Source organism: Nicotiana tabacum, chromosome 20 (assembly GCF_000715075.1).
Source record: "Nicotiana tabacum cultivar K326 chromosome 20, ASM71507v2, whole genome shotgun sequence".
NCBI lineage: Eukaryota > Viridiplantae > Streptophyta > Magnoliopsida > Solanales > Solanaceae > Nicotiana > Nicotiana tabacum.
The window spans coordinates 71,530,864-71,546,252 of record NC_134099.1 but is presented as its reverse complement, the minus strand read 5'-3'; the positions used below and the strand labels follow the sequence as shown (position 1 = coordinate 71,546,252).

At 36.5% G+C, this 15,389-nt stretch overlaps 1 protein-coding gene across 1 annotated transcript; it reads right to left on the bottom strand.

Annotated features, from left to right (window-relative positions):
* Positions 1–370: 370 nt before the first annotated feature.
* LOC107817310 (pachytene checkpoint protein 2 homolog) lies at positions 371–14,496 on the bottom strand. The gene is made up of 14 exons (XM_016643111.2): positions 14,218–14,496; positions 14,043–14,106; positions 13,209–13,315; positions 13,027–13,094; positions 12,473–12,576; positions 12,290–12,394; positions 5,390–5,479; positions 5,220–5,295; positions 3,186–3,255; positions 3,024–3,094; positions 2,804–2,894; positions 1,281–1,408; positions 1,064–1,186; positions 371–967 (listed from the first exon to the last, which is right to left on the bottom strand). Exons 1-14 carry the CDS (start codon positions 14,345–14,347, stop codon positions 827–829), a joined length of 1,368 nt encoding a protein of 455 aa, XP_016498597.1. The 5' UTR covers positions 14,348–14,496; the 3' UTR covers positions 371–826.
* Between the last annotated feature and the right edge of the window lie 893 nt (positions 14,497–15,389).

The following is a 15,389-nucleotide window of genomic DNA, read 5'->3' as shown; positions in this document are numbered from 1 at the left end:
ACATAATCGTGGAAACAAATCTCCAGTTTACAAGATAACAAAAGGACAGATTTATCACTTTGTTCACTTCTTTAAGAACATTTTGTTAAGATAGTCATTAGTAGTAAGTTTTATCACACTTCCATTCCAAAATGGTTTGATTGTTGGTTGCAATTTGGCCAACTCCACCAAGTTAATCATCCTTCTCCTATGTTACTAACACATACGTAGAGTAAACATCAACATACAATTATCTTTGAAGTGACAAAATTAAGTAAATTTCTTTACACCGCAGTTAATAGGATTTAAACTCATTTATAACCTAATTACTATTTAGTGCCACTTAGTCAAACAAATAAAATTGTGAATTAAATATGCCACAATCTAGTGATGTCAAAATTCAGTGGAGATGTCAACTTTCCAAAGTTCTTGGTGCCTGACATACTCAGATAGTATAAAACTTCTTAACCGTGCTTGATGAATGCAAGCTAATCGGCCCAAGTGACCAGATCTACCAATATCTGATGGAGATGTAGATGTGATATACATATTTCATCTTAACTTTCATAAATGCATCTCCAGCACAATTGATGTTACAACATACAAGAATACCTATCATTGATATATTGGCCTTCAAATAATATCGTTGTTACATAATTCACATTGCCCAGAAATCCTTTCTCTCCCAAAGAGATAATAAAGAGCTTGCTTCTGTCGGTCTCAGGGTAACCATATGATAATTTCTCCAGGCATTTTAACAGTGCTAGTCATCGATTTACTCTATAGTTGAGCTTGGTGACAGGGTTAGTAACAGAAGCAGGATTTTGACTTTGAATGGGGAAAAAACTCACTCAGACAGCTCTGACCGTTCTCTTTTAGCTGTTTCCATCATTACATGCAAAAATTTGCCAGGCTCACAATTGTATGGACTAGCAAGTGCTGCGTGCGCCAAGAATGGTAGCTTTCTAAGTGATCTTCCACTCATTCCCTAAAAGATAGACATGCATTAACATTGTGTGATTGTGCTTATCACAATTATATGCTGTTGAATATACTTGACTGGATACAAGGGGCAAATCTTTACCTCGCATGCCTCTGCAGCTTCAAGGAGTTGTTTACCAAGGTGTAATGACATCTGAGACTTGGTTGTAACTATGCTCAGGTTCTCCCTCAAACCAGCAAAATTTGGAAGAAGATGGTAAGCGTCCTGCATATATTACCCCATTTCATAGAGATTATTTAGTGCACTCTAATTCAAGTGATCAAAAACGACTCAAAAGTGATCCAAGAACAACCAGCACCTGGGAATTTGACAAGACGCCAGTACGCAATAGCTCTTGCAAGCATGATCTCAGTATCTCATAACGTGCTTGAAGAGTTGGTGGTCCCACATATGCCTTAATGTCAGCACGATCCACAAAAGCTATATCTGCAATCTCATGAAGCATACAATTTTCAGGTTAAATAAACATATGCAAGTGTGATCATGATACTGTTCAAAGCATGTCACTGGGAGGAAAAGGGAAGTAAAAAGAAAATGCTAGCCAATTGAATGGTAACATCGGTTCAATAAGCAGTAACTATTCATGAAACTTCAAAATTTTCATCTTACATTGTATACTAAGGGTCGTTTGGTTGGGAAATAAGTTATCTCATGGTTAATTATCCCGGGATTAGTTATCCCGGGATAAGTAATCCCACCTTCCCATAGGGATAAACAAACACTACTATCCCGGGATAACTAATCATGGGATTAGTTATACCACGATTTTATCCCAACCAAACATAGGATAAACTCACCTCAAATTTAATCTCGGGATTAATTATCCCTTCTCCCTCGTACCAAACGAGCCTTAAGATCCAATAGCGTTCAAATCAAGATATTCATACTAGCTTGTTAAACACGCAGTACATGTCAAACTGTTTGTAGTGGTTTTAAATTTTAATTGCAGAAGAAGACAACGATAGGAAAATTCCAAAATGCTTCCTAACTACTATTACAGTGGCACTCATGCGCAAGATGCAAACTAGGAAGAAAAAATACATGCACGATGATCTGCACATATGCTTTTCTTAATGAAAAAGAAGAAACTGAAACTGCTAATTAATACATTAACAAGAAACTAGACCTCTGCACGATTATGATCTCATACAACTAAAAGAAACTCACAGTTACTGTGCTTGCAATTTTGCTGTCAAACAAAGCAATACATAGCATTTTATATTTTATCTGGCACGACTGCTAACACTAAAATACTTGGAAAACATTTACATCATATTGTTCAAATATTTCTCTCTTTCAATCAGCTGGATGGGTTCAACTACCGAGTCCTGAAACTAAACAGGAGTTCGCAGAAGACATATTATGTACTATACTTTGACAAGGCACCAAACCTTACAATTTTCTGGGTAGATGAATACTGGGATGATGGCAAAGATCAATTATAGAAACTTATGATAGGAAGTAAGGCCCATGTCAAAACTCCAAGTATGACTGGAAACTGGAGAGTAGGAGCAGGACTAGTAATTCAATTTCCTGCTTTATCCCATCGGACTGAAGAATTTTCCCAGTAGAGAGTAATCCCATAAGTCCTTACTAAAATGAAATGTATGTAATTCGAGAGGATGAAAAAGGATAATTATTATGGCCATATGATCAATGCTGGACCCTAGATAATGGAAATGAAAGATTCTCTAACCAATGCATAGATCTAAAATATCTGAATTATATCCATAATTTTACTGTTAAACTATCAAAATTAGGATGAAGAGGCTCCAATGAACTGTCCTCATATGGCATATCTGAATTTAATGGCAGGCATACCAATAGCAGCAGTGATGTTGGATGTAGTGAGAATTATGACATTTGGTGCAGACTTCAACTTGTCAAGTTGGGTCAACAGAGCATTCACTACCTGAGAAGATATATCGTGTGTCAAAGGACAAATAGGTATGCAGCTTTATCAAGAAAACACATTTGTTCTTTAACAAAAGAAATCCTAACATGTTTTTAATTTTGGTGAGTAATATAAAGATTATGGTACCCGGATAGAATCTGAAGGTTCAGATCCAGACAAAGCAGCTTTTCTAGCAGCAGCAAGGCTTTCAACTTCATCTGGAAAAATATGGGCAAAGAGTTATTATGCTAAACGATAAATAAATAATTCACCAGTGTAACTGAATTGTTCATTTATTGTAATTCTCACCAATCAGGACAAATACCAGATTGTTTTCTTCCTCTACCATTTCTTGGATTTTCGAGAACAGCTTTGCAACCTAAGGTTGAAATAAGGATGTAAGCCACTTAGCTGAAGCCAAGCACAAAGTTGTCAAAATAAAGCTGTCTACCAAAGAATCAAATGGGCAAACTAGTGCAACCAAAGTAATTGGAGATAGGAAGGTGGAGATAAACAGAATGGAGGACATCAAATTACCAAACAAACCGCTTGGCAGTCCATTTTCTAGTGACTAACATGATTAGGAAGTAGAACTGCATTGCAGAATATATCAGGGCTTTTCAACACTCTTATATACTTTTGCTTTAGCTTTGACAGAATTTTAGTTTCTGTTCTGAATACTCCGGCTGACAGATTAGATAACAAGTCTTGTCTCAAATAATACAAGGAAATATTTTATTCAATGACTTAACGGAAGTCTGTAACAGCATTTTCCTTTTCTGGAGAACAATCTTAGCACTAAGAGACACCTTCACTTTCATAGTTGACTACTTGGGAATAATGCAGCCCAGGCAAGACAAGAATGACCAACCAAGACAATAAATTGATAGATACAGGTTAACCTGAAAACTTTGAAACACTAAGGGGTAATTTGGTTGGCCTTACAAGAAAAACAAATCCCCTTTAAGTAATGCCAGCATTTGGTTGGTATTATTAAATAAAACCCGCACTCAGATATGCAAGAATCTACATATTAGTTATGTCAATAGAATGTGGAATAAGAGTACACATATTAGCAATAACAACATCAACTATTATGCCTCAGTTCCAAACAAAGTTGATCATATGAGAATAAAAATATTTAAAGATATAGATGCCCTTAAAGTAATCCTTACATAACAATCCTACATTATTATTCATAGATGAAAGGCACAGAATTCCCTAAAATATTATTCACCCCATAACAATCGCTTCATTATTATTCACCGAATGGACAATCCTTACATGATAATTCCCACATAACTAGTATGTGAACTAAAATATTATTCACCCCATAACAATCGCTTCATTATTATTCACCGTATGGACAATCCGTACATGATAATTCCCACATAACTAGTATGTGAACTAAAAGACCCCTAATTCGACTGACGACTTGGCTCTTTGAGTGTTAATAAAACTATCAATGATCTTGACCGTGGGTCAGTGTCTTGCGACGTGCACATGTAGACTCCATTATTGCAATTAACTAGACCAGCATTAGAGAGTATGAACTTGTATAGTAATCATGGAGTTGAAGTTTCAGCAGAATTCATTTTCAGGCACCAAAACAGAATCCACAAATATCCAACCTCATTAACTAACTATTCCAAACTCGTGCTGCATACTCTTCAAATTCATTGTCCTCCATGGACTCATTCTCTGCCCTATGCCAGCAAATTGCATCAAAGATAAGAAGCCAATATAAAGAATATCTTCTCTTGGGTGTGGCCTGACCAATGAAATGGGAGGAGAACCATGAGGTCTCAGGTTCAAATCCCAGCGGAGATAGAAAAACACTAGGTGATTTCTTCCCCTCTGCCTAAGCCTTGGGGGCAGAGTTACCCGTACTTGTGCTGGTGGAGGTAGCAAGTACCAGGTGTAACGTCGAGGCGCGTGCAAGCTACCCTCACACCACTGATATCACAAAAAAAAAACTCTCTTGGTTTCAGCATTGTCAAGACTTGAAGTTGTAACTTTTACAGTTCGGCAGTTTCTCCCTCAGACTATGACGTTGAATAGCTTTGAAACTCTTCATGAATTATGTAACTGAGAATATCTTATGATAGTCAAGTTATGGTAGTTTTCTATTAGTCTAGTAAATGGAAATAGCAGGATCTCAAATCCTCAGCACAGTTTACCTTTCCAACAAACAAAATAGTTCTTAAATTGTGTAGATTTTTAAATGTATGGATTTCAAATTCATCTCCAAGACCAAGCTTGACCCACTGCAGATAGGTGTCAAGCAGCACATTGACTATACAAGACCTGAATAGTTATCTGAAAGTGTACTATGAAACATACCAGCTTGCCACTTTCAGAAAACCATTTACTGAACAATGAATGTGCGTTCACTTCGACCAATTGGCTCTGTGGGTATCTGATTTATGCGAGTATGAATCCAAAGGAAAAAAGGAGGTCAGCAAAGTATCCAAGTGCTGGAACATCCAATAGAGCATTACTTGTGTACAAACCTAGAGCTAAAGCGTATGGAAAGCTTCTGCGCCAATGCTTTGCATAAAGATGTCTTTCCAGTTCCTGGAGGTCCATGCAGAAGAATAATACTACAAACCATTAGAAAAGAAATCAGTGAGAAAACTGGATAACTGTATCCAGATGCAGGACTGGAAAAAAGAACGCAATCAAGGACAGATAAGTTTTGCTACATCCTTAAGGTAATAAATGTGGGAGAAGAAACCGGAAAATCAATATCTGAATACTACAGGCCCAACTACCTAACTCATGTTTACAAAGGTAGATTTGATTAATTTTTAGTTCAACATCGGACATTAATTTTCAAATAAATTATACGTCTAGAAAATATCTGAAAATGCTATTAACTATGAATATTTGCTTAAAAGGGATTAGAAAGATCACTATCAAAGAAGAATATGTTTGACTCTCTTAAATAACAACTAGATCAAACAAAACGGGACAAAAAGGAAGTAATGAGCAGCAAGGCTATCTGAACTCTGACCCATTTGTCACATTAAAGATGGGAGCTCGTGCTTCGACCAATTTACTAGTTTTACTGTTGCATATATACTTTCAAAAACATACGCAACCAAATTGTTGTTCGATGTAGTTTTCATATCTTATGTCTGAATTACTAGAGTACCCATGTTTGTGCCTAGTAGTTTGTCTTGATTTACAGTTTGATTATACTGTCATAGCTTGACATCAGTTCCTCCACTTATTTATGGTACTTATTCCAAGAAATTCCGACACTTTCAAAAGAAAAAGTGAACAATCCTCTTCATATTAGGCTCCATAAGTTAATTGGTAATCCTTTCACATATGGGATAATGAAGAAGTGTCCTTTTTTGTACTTTAACTAGTGAACATACTATGTTAATTGTCAATGTTACAAACCCGATATATGACAACATATATTCAACATGTTTCAAAATGTTTTGTAAATAATCTAATTCTTTCACAAATCTTGGCATAATGAGATAAGCTATGCAAAAATTCACAACAAATAAACAATATATTCAGGCGTGGAAGGGAAATTTCAAAATAAAATCAATAACCAAGGTTTAATCGATTTTATACATAGAATATGACTACGGGCATGATCAATGACATAGCATTCCTCATTGATGTCAGCATCACAAGAGCCTAACCAACCCAAAGGCACGAGCAAGTCCAAAACGAGCACGACTATCGTTCATGCGGAGCATCTTTTGAGCAGATAGGAGAAAATAAAGACCCCATGCCCATTGCATTTACCAAGTCCAAGAGTCTCAACAACTAGTCATGGACCATGCCATTACACGCCCGGAGCGAGGAAGACGTGGGACAAAACAGCTGCATTTGGTTCACCGTGCACATGGAATGCGAGGGCTGAAAGGAAACTGATTGTACATGATAATGTCTGGGCATAAGGTATGCAACACAAGAAAAATCGATTCCAAACAAGCCTAACTTGTCTTTACGTGCCATGATTGAGATGGCATGTAGGTTAGAGCGCCGTTGCTCAAGTAGGGATCCAACATAACCACACAAACAGAACATCATTCACATGTCATACGTACACATGCCTCACCAATGCACATCAAACACTAACCACAACACTGATGCAAGATCAAGAAGGTCAAGAATCCAAGAAATTCAAGAAGTGCAAGAATCCATTCAAGATTAGAATTTCTTTTCCATAAAGATTAAGATTCTTATTTCTTGTTTCCTAGTAATTTGATTCTTGTTTTAATAGGATTATATTTATAATTCTAGTCAAACTAGGATTGTTAGTTGGTAGTCCATTCCTAGTAGAATTCTTCTTCCTATTTTAGTTAGAATAAGTTTTCTTAGCCTTGTTCTTATTCTAGTTCAATTAGGATTAGTTTTTCTTTAACCTTATCAATTTTACTCATTGCAAGGCCTTTAAAGGGCTCATATGCTGAAAATAAAGATGGGTGATTCGTTTTTCTAAGCTCTTGCTTCAAAAACGTGATTTACTTTTTATTTCACTGTTCTGCCTGTATTTAGCACTTCTTGCAATCTTGCGGGATTGGAGAACGTGTGGGTGAGGTTTCTTTTAATCATACATTCTTCTAACGTGAGTTTGAAGAACGCTTCTGCTAGTTTTGTGAAAAACTTTAGCGGGGTGCTTTTATTTTTCTCTCTTCTTTATACTTGAGAGGTACAAAACCTTGAAAGTACATCAAACACTCAGCAAACAAATGCCATGTATTGTCACCGATGCCAATGTTGCAAAGTCAAAGCAAGCCTCGCCAGACACGAGTTGCACTAGTTTCTCACCCCACCCCACCTCAGTAGGCTATCCTACCAATCCCACCGAAGCAAAGAAGGCACCTCGAGTTACCCGCACAGACACAGTCCACAACGGCCACAAAACATTTGGCAAGTCATGAGCTTTAGCCCCAGCGGACAACACCAATTGGCACCACATGCACAGATGCATCATTGTCTCTGCCAAAAGCCAACAGCTCGCCACAAGCAATGACACCACTAGACGTACTACAAGCACACACCAATTCATGGCCAACATGCATTGCATGACTTGTTCGTGCATAGCACCAAATACCTAAGTTGCATGCTGACTTTCCCCAGTACATGCATGCCCGTGCATGGCAGTAAGTACCTTCAGGTGCCTTCAACACATCTATTCCCCTTATATATATCTTAAGAAAAACCCTAAATGACAGGATTAGACAAATTTTGGCCAGAAAATCATGCTAGTCGCGTACAACACCAAGTGCACAATCTAAGGTACAACTAAGCTAATGGAATCACAAATGAATTTTAAGCATTGTAAGTAATATTTTTTACAAAAATGTTTATAAATAATTATGAAAAATCAAATATTTATATAATACAATAATATAAAATAATAAGAAATCAAAAAAAAAAAGAAAAAAAATGTGACAAATTTTCCAGCACATCAAATAATTTAAAAACACATATATGAGCATGCATTTGTGCAAAAAAAGTAACAAAAATATGAAATACAAAAAATGCACAAAAATTAATTAAAAATAGGTTAAAATAAGTAGAATTAATGAAGAATATATAAAGTTGGGGAGACGAGCACGAACATTAGAAGTGTGTGATATTGTGAAACTAGAATATTGGAAAGTTGGGAATAGATAAGCTAAAGCGTGTCGATTAGAATACGACTATAATAGCTGACAGGTCGGGGAGCAGGTGGCCTACTGCATGGTGCATGGTGCACACTGCCAACCACCATCACCACTTCCAACTACTGTCACCTCCATGACCAACCACTGTCGTCAGTCAACAACCATCATCATCAACCACTATCGCACCATCCATCTCCACTATCACAATTATCACCACTACCAACAACCATCACAACAACTATCACCAGCACCACTTCCACCAACTACCTCCTACATCACGGTCACCACCACTACCAACCACCCTCACCACTTGACATGTCACTAGGCATTAGCCTTGCACCCGAAAAACCTCTAGTTGTGACATTGTCTTTACATGCGGCTAGCACTTGACATGTCATTGGGCATTAGCCACACACTCGACACTAGGCATTGACGTTAACCTTGATATATCACAAGTCATAAGCCACTTGACACCCCAAAAGAAAACGTGCCTTAATCTTGGCATCCATGAATTTAGTTGTGTTCCATGCGTGGATGTCAATTTTAAAGGGAGCCTAAGCTCTGTATGATCGGTTGGACTTAATCAATCTTCCAAAACTTAGCTTATTTATCATAAAAAAAGGAATAAACCTCCTTTAAAAAATGGTTAAAATTGATTGGAATAGAGGGTAGACGAATTGGAGTGATAAGGATAAATCTTAGTGGATCATGGCAGCAAGGCCACTCTACTATTTACAATACACCTCGCGTATTTAAGTCATCTACTAAGGATTCAACTTGCCTTCTGATGGAAATTGTACTTCAAAGCATTCATTGCGATCCTTCTACCGCAATAACTTTGCCAATATCACATGCCATTTCAGGCCAGAGGCCCCTACTGGGGTCGATAAGTGGACATCAGGCGCATGCGTTGCTTCTAGCATGCATTCTAAGCTAAAGGTGTTCATTCATAATCCACGTTGGTAGCTTCGTGCCACTATCGTTTTAACCAATCAGTGATGATCAATTGTGCGAATCAACGATTCTGCTCATACTAGGTTGAATTACTATTGCAACATTATCTTCAATAGGGTACTAATCAGTATCACAACGATCTAAACCCAACTCATGATCCATATTTGTGGGTGAACAATCTCACACTTGACGAATTCAATCTTCATAATAATGATGAACAACAACTTAATAGCTAGAAGATGAACTTCCTAGAATTATATGAAACCCTCTCACATTTCTTCCGATACTACTGTTATAACTACCTTGCTAGCCAGAAAAATAAGAAGGTTAGTAAAATAATCATGTTTCCAGTGATGTCGAGCGCTTAACCCTGAAGCTAGATGCATAATAGGATGAGCACATTGCATTCGTAGGCAACATTTTAATTCAAGAACCAAGTCGTTGAAGGTGTACATCTTATCACCAATGGGCTATGCATTAGAGAAAACAACACTAAACAATAACTAGTTCACCTAACCTAACAATAATTTTTTCAACTCTTATGTCCAAATAATTATTGTTTATGTTTATAGTTATTATTAATGTATTACATATATTAATTTTTCATTATTCTCTTGATTTGCATCTTTCTTAATTAAAACTCATTGTGCTTGCCCTTAAAGCTCCAACAAACTTCAACGTGCTTTTTTGCTTTTTGTGTTTGATAACGCAACATATTACTATTTTGCTCTTATTTTCCACTATCTATTTGTTTTTCTCCACTAGTGAGATTTTACCGGGTATGTTGTTGTTGTTGTTTCCTTTTTTGCCTCTTTTGCCTTTCTTTCTTCTATAATATATATACCTGATTAAGTTAGTTATTTCTTGTGTGCAATAGTTTGTTGTATCCATTTGTATTAGTTCTAAAATGTCAGATCCCACATTTAAGAAAAATGCCACTCTGACATGTCTGTATCATCTCTAATTATTATTTTTCTTGGAAGATATAAGAGTCGTGATAGGGTTTGTGATAATAGGATAGCCTCAAAATATGATACTATGTAACCTAACAAGATATTCAAACTTTAGGAACAAATTTGACAATCTACCTTTAGTAAAACAAATCGTCAAATTTCGCATACTAACAATATCCTAGGATGGGATAATTCCACTTCGAACAATTCTAATTCCTTCACATCCGTAATGGAGTAGATAGTTTCTAGAATAAAATTATTAGTTCTCATACAATTACCAGGATTTTGTCAAAAATAGATAATGTAGAAACAAAGGTAGCATTAGAAAAGCATTGGAAATACTCTCATCGTCTCAATTTATGTGATACTATTTCCTTTTTAGTCTATCCCCAAAAGAATGACACTTGCTAGAAACAATTTAACTTTAAAGTTCTCATTTTTCCCTTAATGAGATGATTTATAGCCACAAAAATATCTATAGAATATTTTACTCCATAAGTTTCAAAAGTCTTTCTTTCTTTCTTTCTTGAACTCTAAGTCAGTCAAACAACCTCACATAAACTAAGTTGCTCCGACACAACAATTCAGGTGTCGCACCAGTGTCGACATGGCAGTACAACACTAGTATGGGTGTGGGTATAGGATCCGAACCAGATCTGGTCAAACAATTTTGGGTACTTTGACCACGACAAACGGAAAAATAGAGACAAAATAAGATTTGATTCCTGAAATCACAACCATAACTAGGATAAATTTGAAGAAAATAGTATATTTTATCAAGGAAATTGATCGTTTACTTATCTACAACTTGAGAATAAAAAAGAAATCAACATTTTACAAGCTATACGTAAGTATTCCACAAAAATTCTCATAATTTAGAGATTTTTTTATTTTTTATTTTTTTGAATTATTTTTAGCCAGATCCCCACTTTCGTAACCGTACTAGGATCCATATCCCTAAATTTTAGAACTTACATCTCGAAGGATCCGACCTCTAGATCTGCACCCACGCCGGACACCCGCACCTGTGTCCGAGCAACTTAACACAAATTGGGACGGAGGGAGTTAGTGATTGAAGCTAATTATTTTTTACCCAAGGCCTTTATTTTTCTCATAAGGTAAATAATTGTATCGAGCTGGGACATTCCCATATACAAGCACTACACCAAAAAGTAGAGAGCCTAGACCAAAATATTTGTTGTTTTTTGGTCCTTACGCATTCAACAACAGCTCATTAGGGCAGACCAACGTGCAAATAAGTGAGAACTGAACATGCACTCATAATCAATAAAACCAAATCTATCAAACGTGTTATTACCACATCGAGTCAAAATCTTGAAGCAAGCTTGGCTAAACCTACAGAATACTGATCCTTTTCACAATAAAACTTCAAAATGTTATCAAGTTACAATTTAGATCCTCTGTTATGCATCTATAAGGAGTAAGTTGACATGGGCAGGCAAAATAAACCTGTACACTAATGAGTATGTTGTTTCATTAGGGCTTTTTGTGATTAATAAGCAAACAAACCGATACATCGAGTGTGGCAACAGCTATATGCAAGATTGCAATCTGAAATACTTATGCTGGAGGGATTCTAAATAGCAATTTCATGAAGCATGTGTGATCCTATGGTGCATTCAACAGAGACCTACCTTTATGCAAACGGCTACCAAACAATCCAGGTTTTGTACGAGTGCCAAAAGTACCCATATTACAGAACTAAGCTTCACTTAAACTGGTTATTCGAAACTCACCAAGCAAAGAATGGAAGGCAGAATGAACATATCATAAGTACACACAAGGTTTATAGGCAAAGATTGGCATCATAAATATTTGTGAATCAGGAAAACAAGTTTCTTACCGATTCCAGGATACTAGGAATGGATTAACTCCCTTTTCGGTAAACAGCAAAGCACTTGCTGCATATCGCAACAATCTCTGCTTGAGACCAGATTCGTATATTAAGCTGTAGAAATAAAATGATAAATCACATATGTATTCTTTGAAGAAACATCTAGTCTTTTTAAGCTAGCGAGTGACACACCTTTCCCACATTCCATTAAATTCCTTTGCGGGAAGAATCCACTCATTAAATGTAGAAAGCTGGCCATCCCCACTCAACTCTTCACATGGTCCTTCCTCACTAAGCTGAGAAATGAAAATCTCCAAATCAAATTCAAATTGGGGGGGTCATAAAAGTGAACATGTCAACTCTAACAGATTAGGTGCGCGTGCTGATTGTGTTAGCTATTCTCACACCAACCTCCAACTTCTCTTCCTTTCTGTTTCACTTCTTTTCTGGTTTATTCTTTTTTTTTCTTGGACAGGATTTATGAAAAGCAGGACATCATATAACCCTTTCATACAAGCAGTTACACGAAATGATAACTACACCATACGCACACATGTATCATATGTTACATTGGGCTCAGGTAGGAGTACCAAATTCAATATATATCCAATATGGGCACAAGTTTCTAGCAACTTCTTGTGTGTCTTGCAGAATCCTTTCAAGTTTCTATATCATCAAGCTAGGATAGAAAATAGGAATGCCCAAATGGCTTGGGACTTTAGGTAGCTTTTAGAAGAGAAGCAGACCTGGAATACATGAACAACTGGTTTTACTTGCCAGAACAGAAGAATATCTCGGTTCTCCACCCAGACATCTACAAAAGAAACAATGTAGCAGCGCATTAATACCCAAAAATAAGCTTGGTAAACATTAGTTTGCTTCTTTCTGCTACACAAACAGAAGGCCAAAGCGACTGAATATTTTATACCTGTGTCACAAACACATATGTGCTGAACATTTTCAGCAAGAAAGAGATCATCAATTGGAATTGGAATTGGACCATCCTCGTAGCTCATGCTCCTCTTTTCCAGCATTCTGTACAAAATGATTTTCCCAAATAAACCAAAACGCAAATTTGACTGAGAAATTCAAAATAAGAAAAAAGTAACTTTAGCCATAAATAGTGTTCCTATGAAGCAGCATGCACCTTAACAATTCCAGAGATGTCAAATACAACAATAACAACATTTATGCCTCAATCGCAGCTAGTTGCAGTCAGCATATGAATTATCATCATCCATTTAAGCTCTATTAGGACCTATTTCATCCTGATATTCAATAATTTGAGTTCCTCTAACACTAGAGTCTCTCTTTATTTCCTAGTAACATATAAATCTCTAGCAACGGTAAGCCTCATCTTAGCATAGCATCACGACTAGCCTTAAACTCAACTAATCAAACTTGACATTAAATTTTTTTTTATGACGTGGTGTTCATGTCAACTTGTGCCCACCTCGACTATTCCACTAGGTACCTGAAACTCTGCCCACCAAGGTATAGGCAGACGAAAAGAAATAACATCTTTTTCCCTCCGCTCAGGATTATCACTTAATTGTGTGGAAATGACCTCAGCAGTTTGCATATGGTATACTGCAATTATCCTCTAACCCTCTACTGGACTAGGAGCACTTTGTGCACAAGATAACCTCCTCTTTTATCCCATTTAGTTCTTCAACATTGATATTTAGTAAATTCAAAAGTAAGAGAAGTCATTCACAGCACCCAAAGACACCGAGACACAAAATGTTGAAAATTTACATACCTCTCAACAGCTAATGTAACATCATCAATGCGAGCTGTACTTGAAGTCTTCAAACAAACTTCAACTACAATTACCAAAAATTAGAATTTTAAGCTAAAAGAAGAACTATCCAAATCCTTAAACAAAATTAATTCCACAAGGTAGAATGTTACAAATGTATAATATTGTGGAGTACCTGAAACAAGAACTTTTTCTTCAGGCAATGTGAGTGACGGAGGTGGAGGAGGGTCCGGAACGATGCCGTTTTGCTCACTGGTGTTGACTTCAGGAGCGTTGACCATGGAGATTTCCATTGGAGCACTCATTTTGTCGTGACAATGTGGAAATATTTGGCTACTGTGCTATGGACAAACGCAAAAATGGAGTATGAATAAGAATTGGCGAAACCCTAGGTGGAATTGGAAGAGGCAAAAAAGAAAAGGGGGAGGTTTTAAAATGAGCGCGGGAAGAAGATATAAACACTACTATATGTTGCGGGAGAATCCCAAAGTACCCGACCAGCAGAGCATTTTGGGCCAATGGTTCTTAGAGGCCCATAAGTCCTCGGAATGAGAAGAGCAAACTTCATTTATTGTCAGGAATTTTAAAAATTCCTATGCCACATGAAAACCTTATTACCCTCAATATTTAAGGTTTGACTTAATTACATTTAGTATACCAAACTACCAATTCTATACCTTAATTAATTAATTGTACATTTTTTACTCCTTAATTAAAGGAATCTGCACGTTTCTCTCTCCTAACCCCTCAGTCTCACCCACGTTTTACTCATACCCACGTTCTTTTTACCAGTTTCCATCTTCTGAAACCAAATTCTCCCTCTAAATTCACAAAAAATTGAAGAAACCCTTCAACAAAGTTGGTTCCCCATTTTACTCCAGTTGAAGTTCATCAATGAAGAACAACAAAGTTCATCAAATTGAAGTCAAATCTTCAAAGTTTATACACGCATTTACCTTCAGCTTCAAACTTTCTCAATGAAGAAGAACAAACCTTCAAAGAGACAAGAGAGCAGCAATTCTACTATTGACAGCCATTAAAAAGCTTTGAATTCAAATTTAGGTTTTCAAAAATCATTATCTGTTTTGATTGGGTGTTATTGTAAATAATTGGGAATATGTTTTGGAGTTTATATCTCAATTTTGAGGGTTTTTGGTGAAGATTTAGACTTGGTTTTGGCTGAATTTCAGATTGAAACTCGAAGAAGAAGAAGAATTGCAGCAATTGTAGATAAATTGTAGACTATTTTTTGCAGAAGATTTGTACAAGTTTTAGTCGTTTTTGATTTGTGAAAACAGAAAACAAAGCATCTACAATCAGAATACAAATAATCTATAAAATATCTAC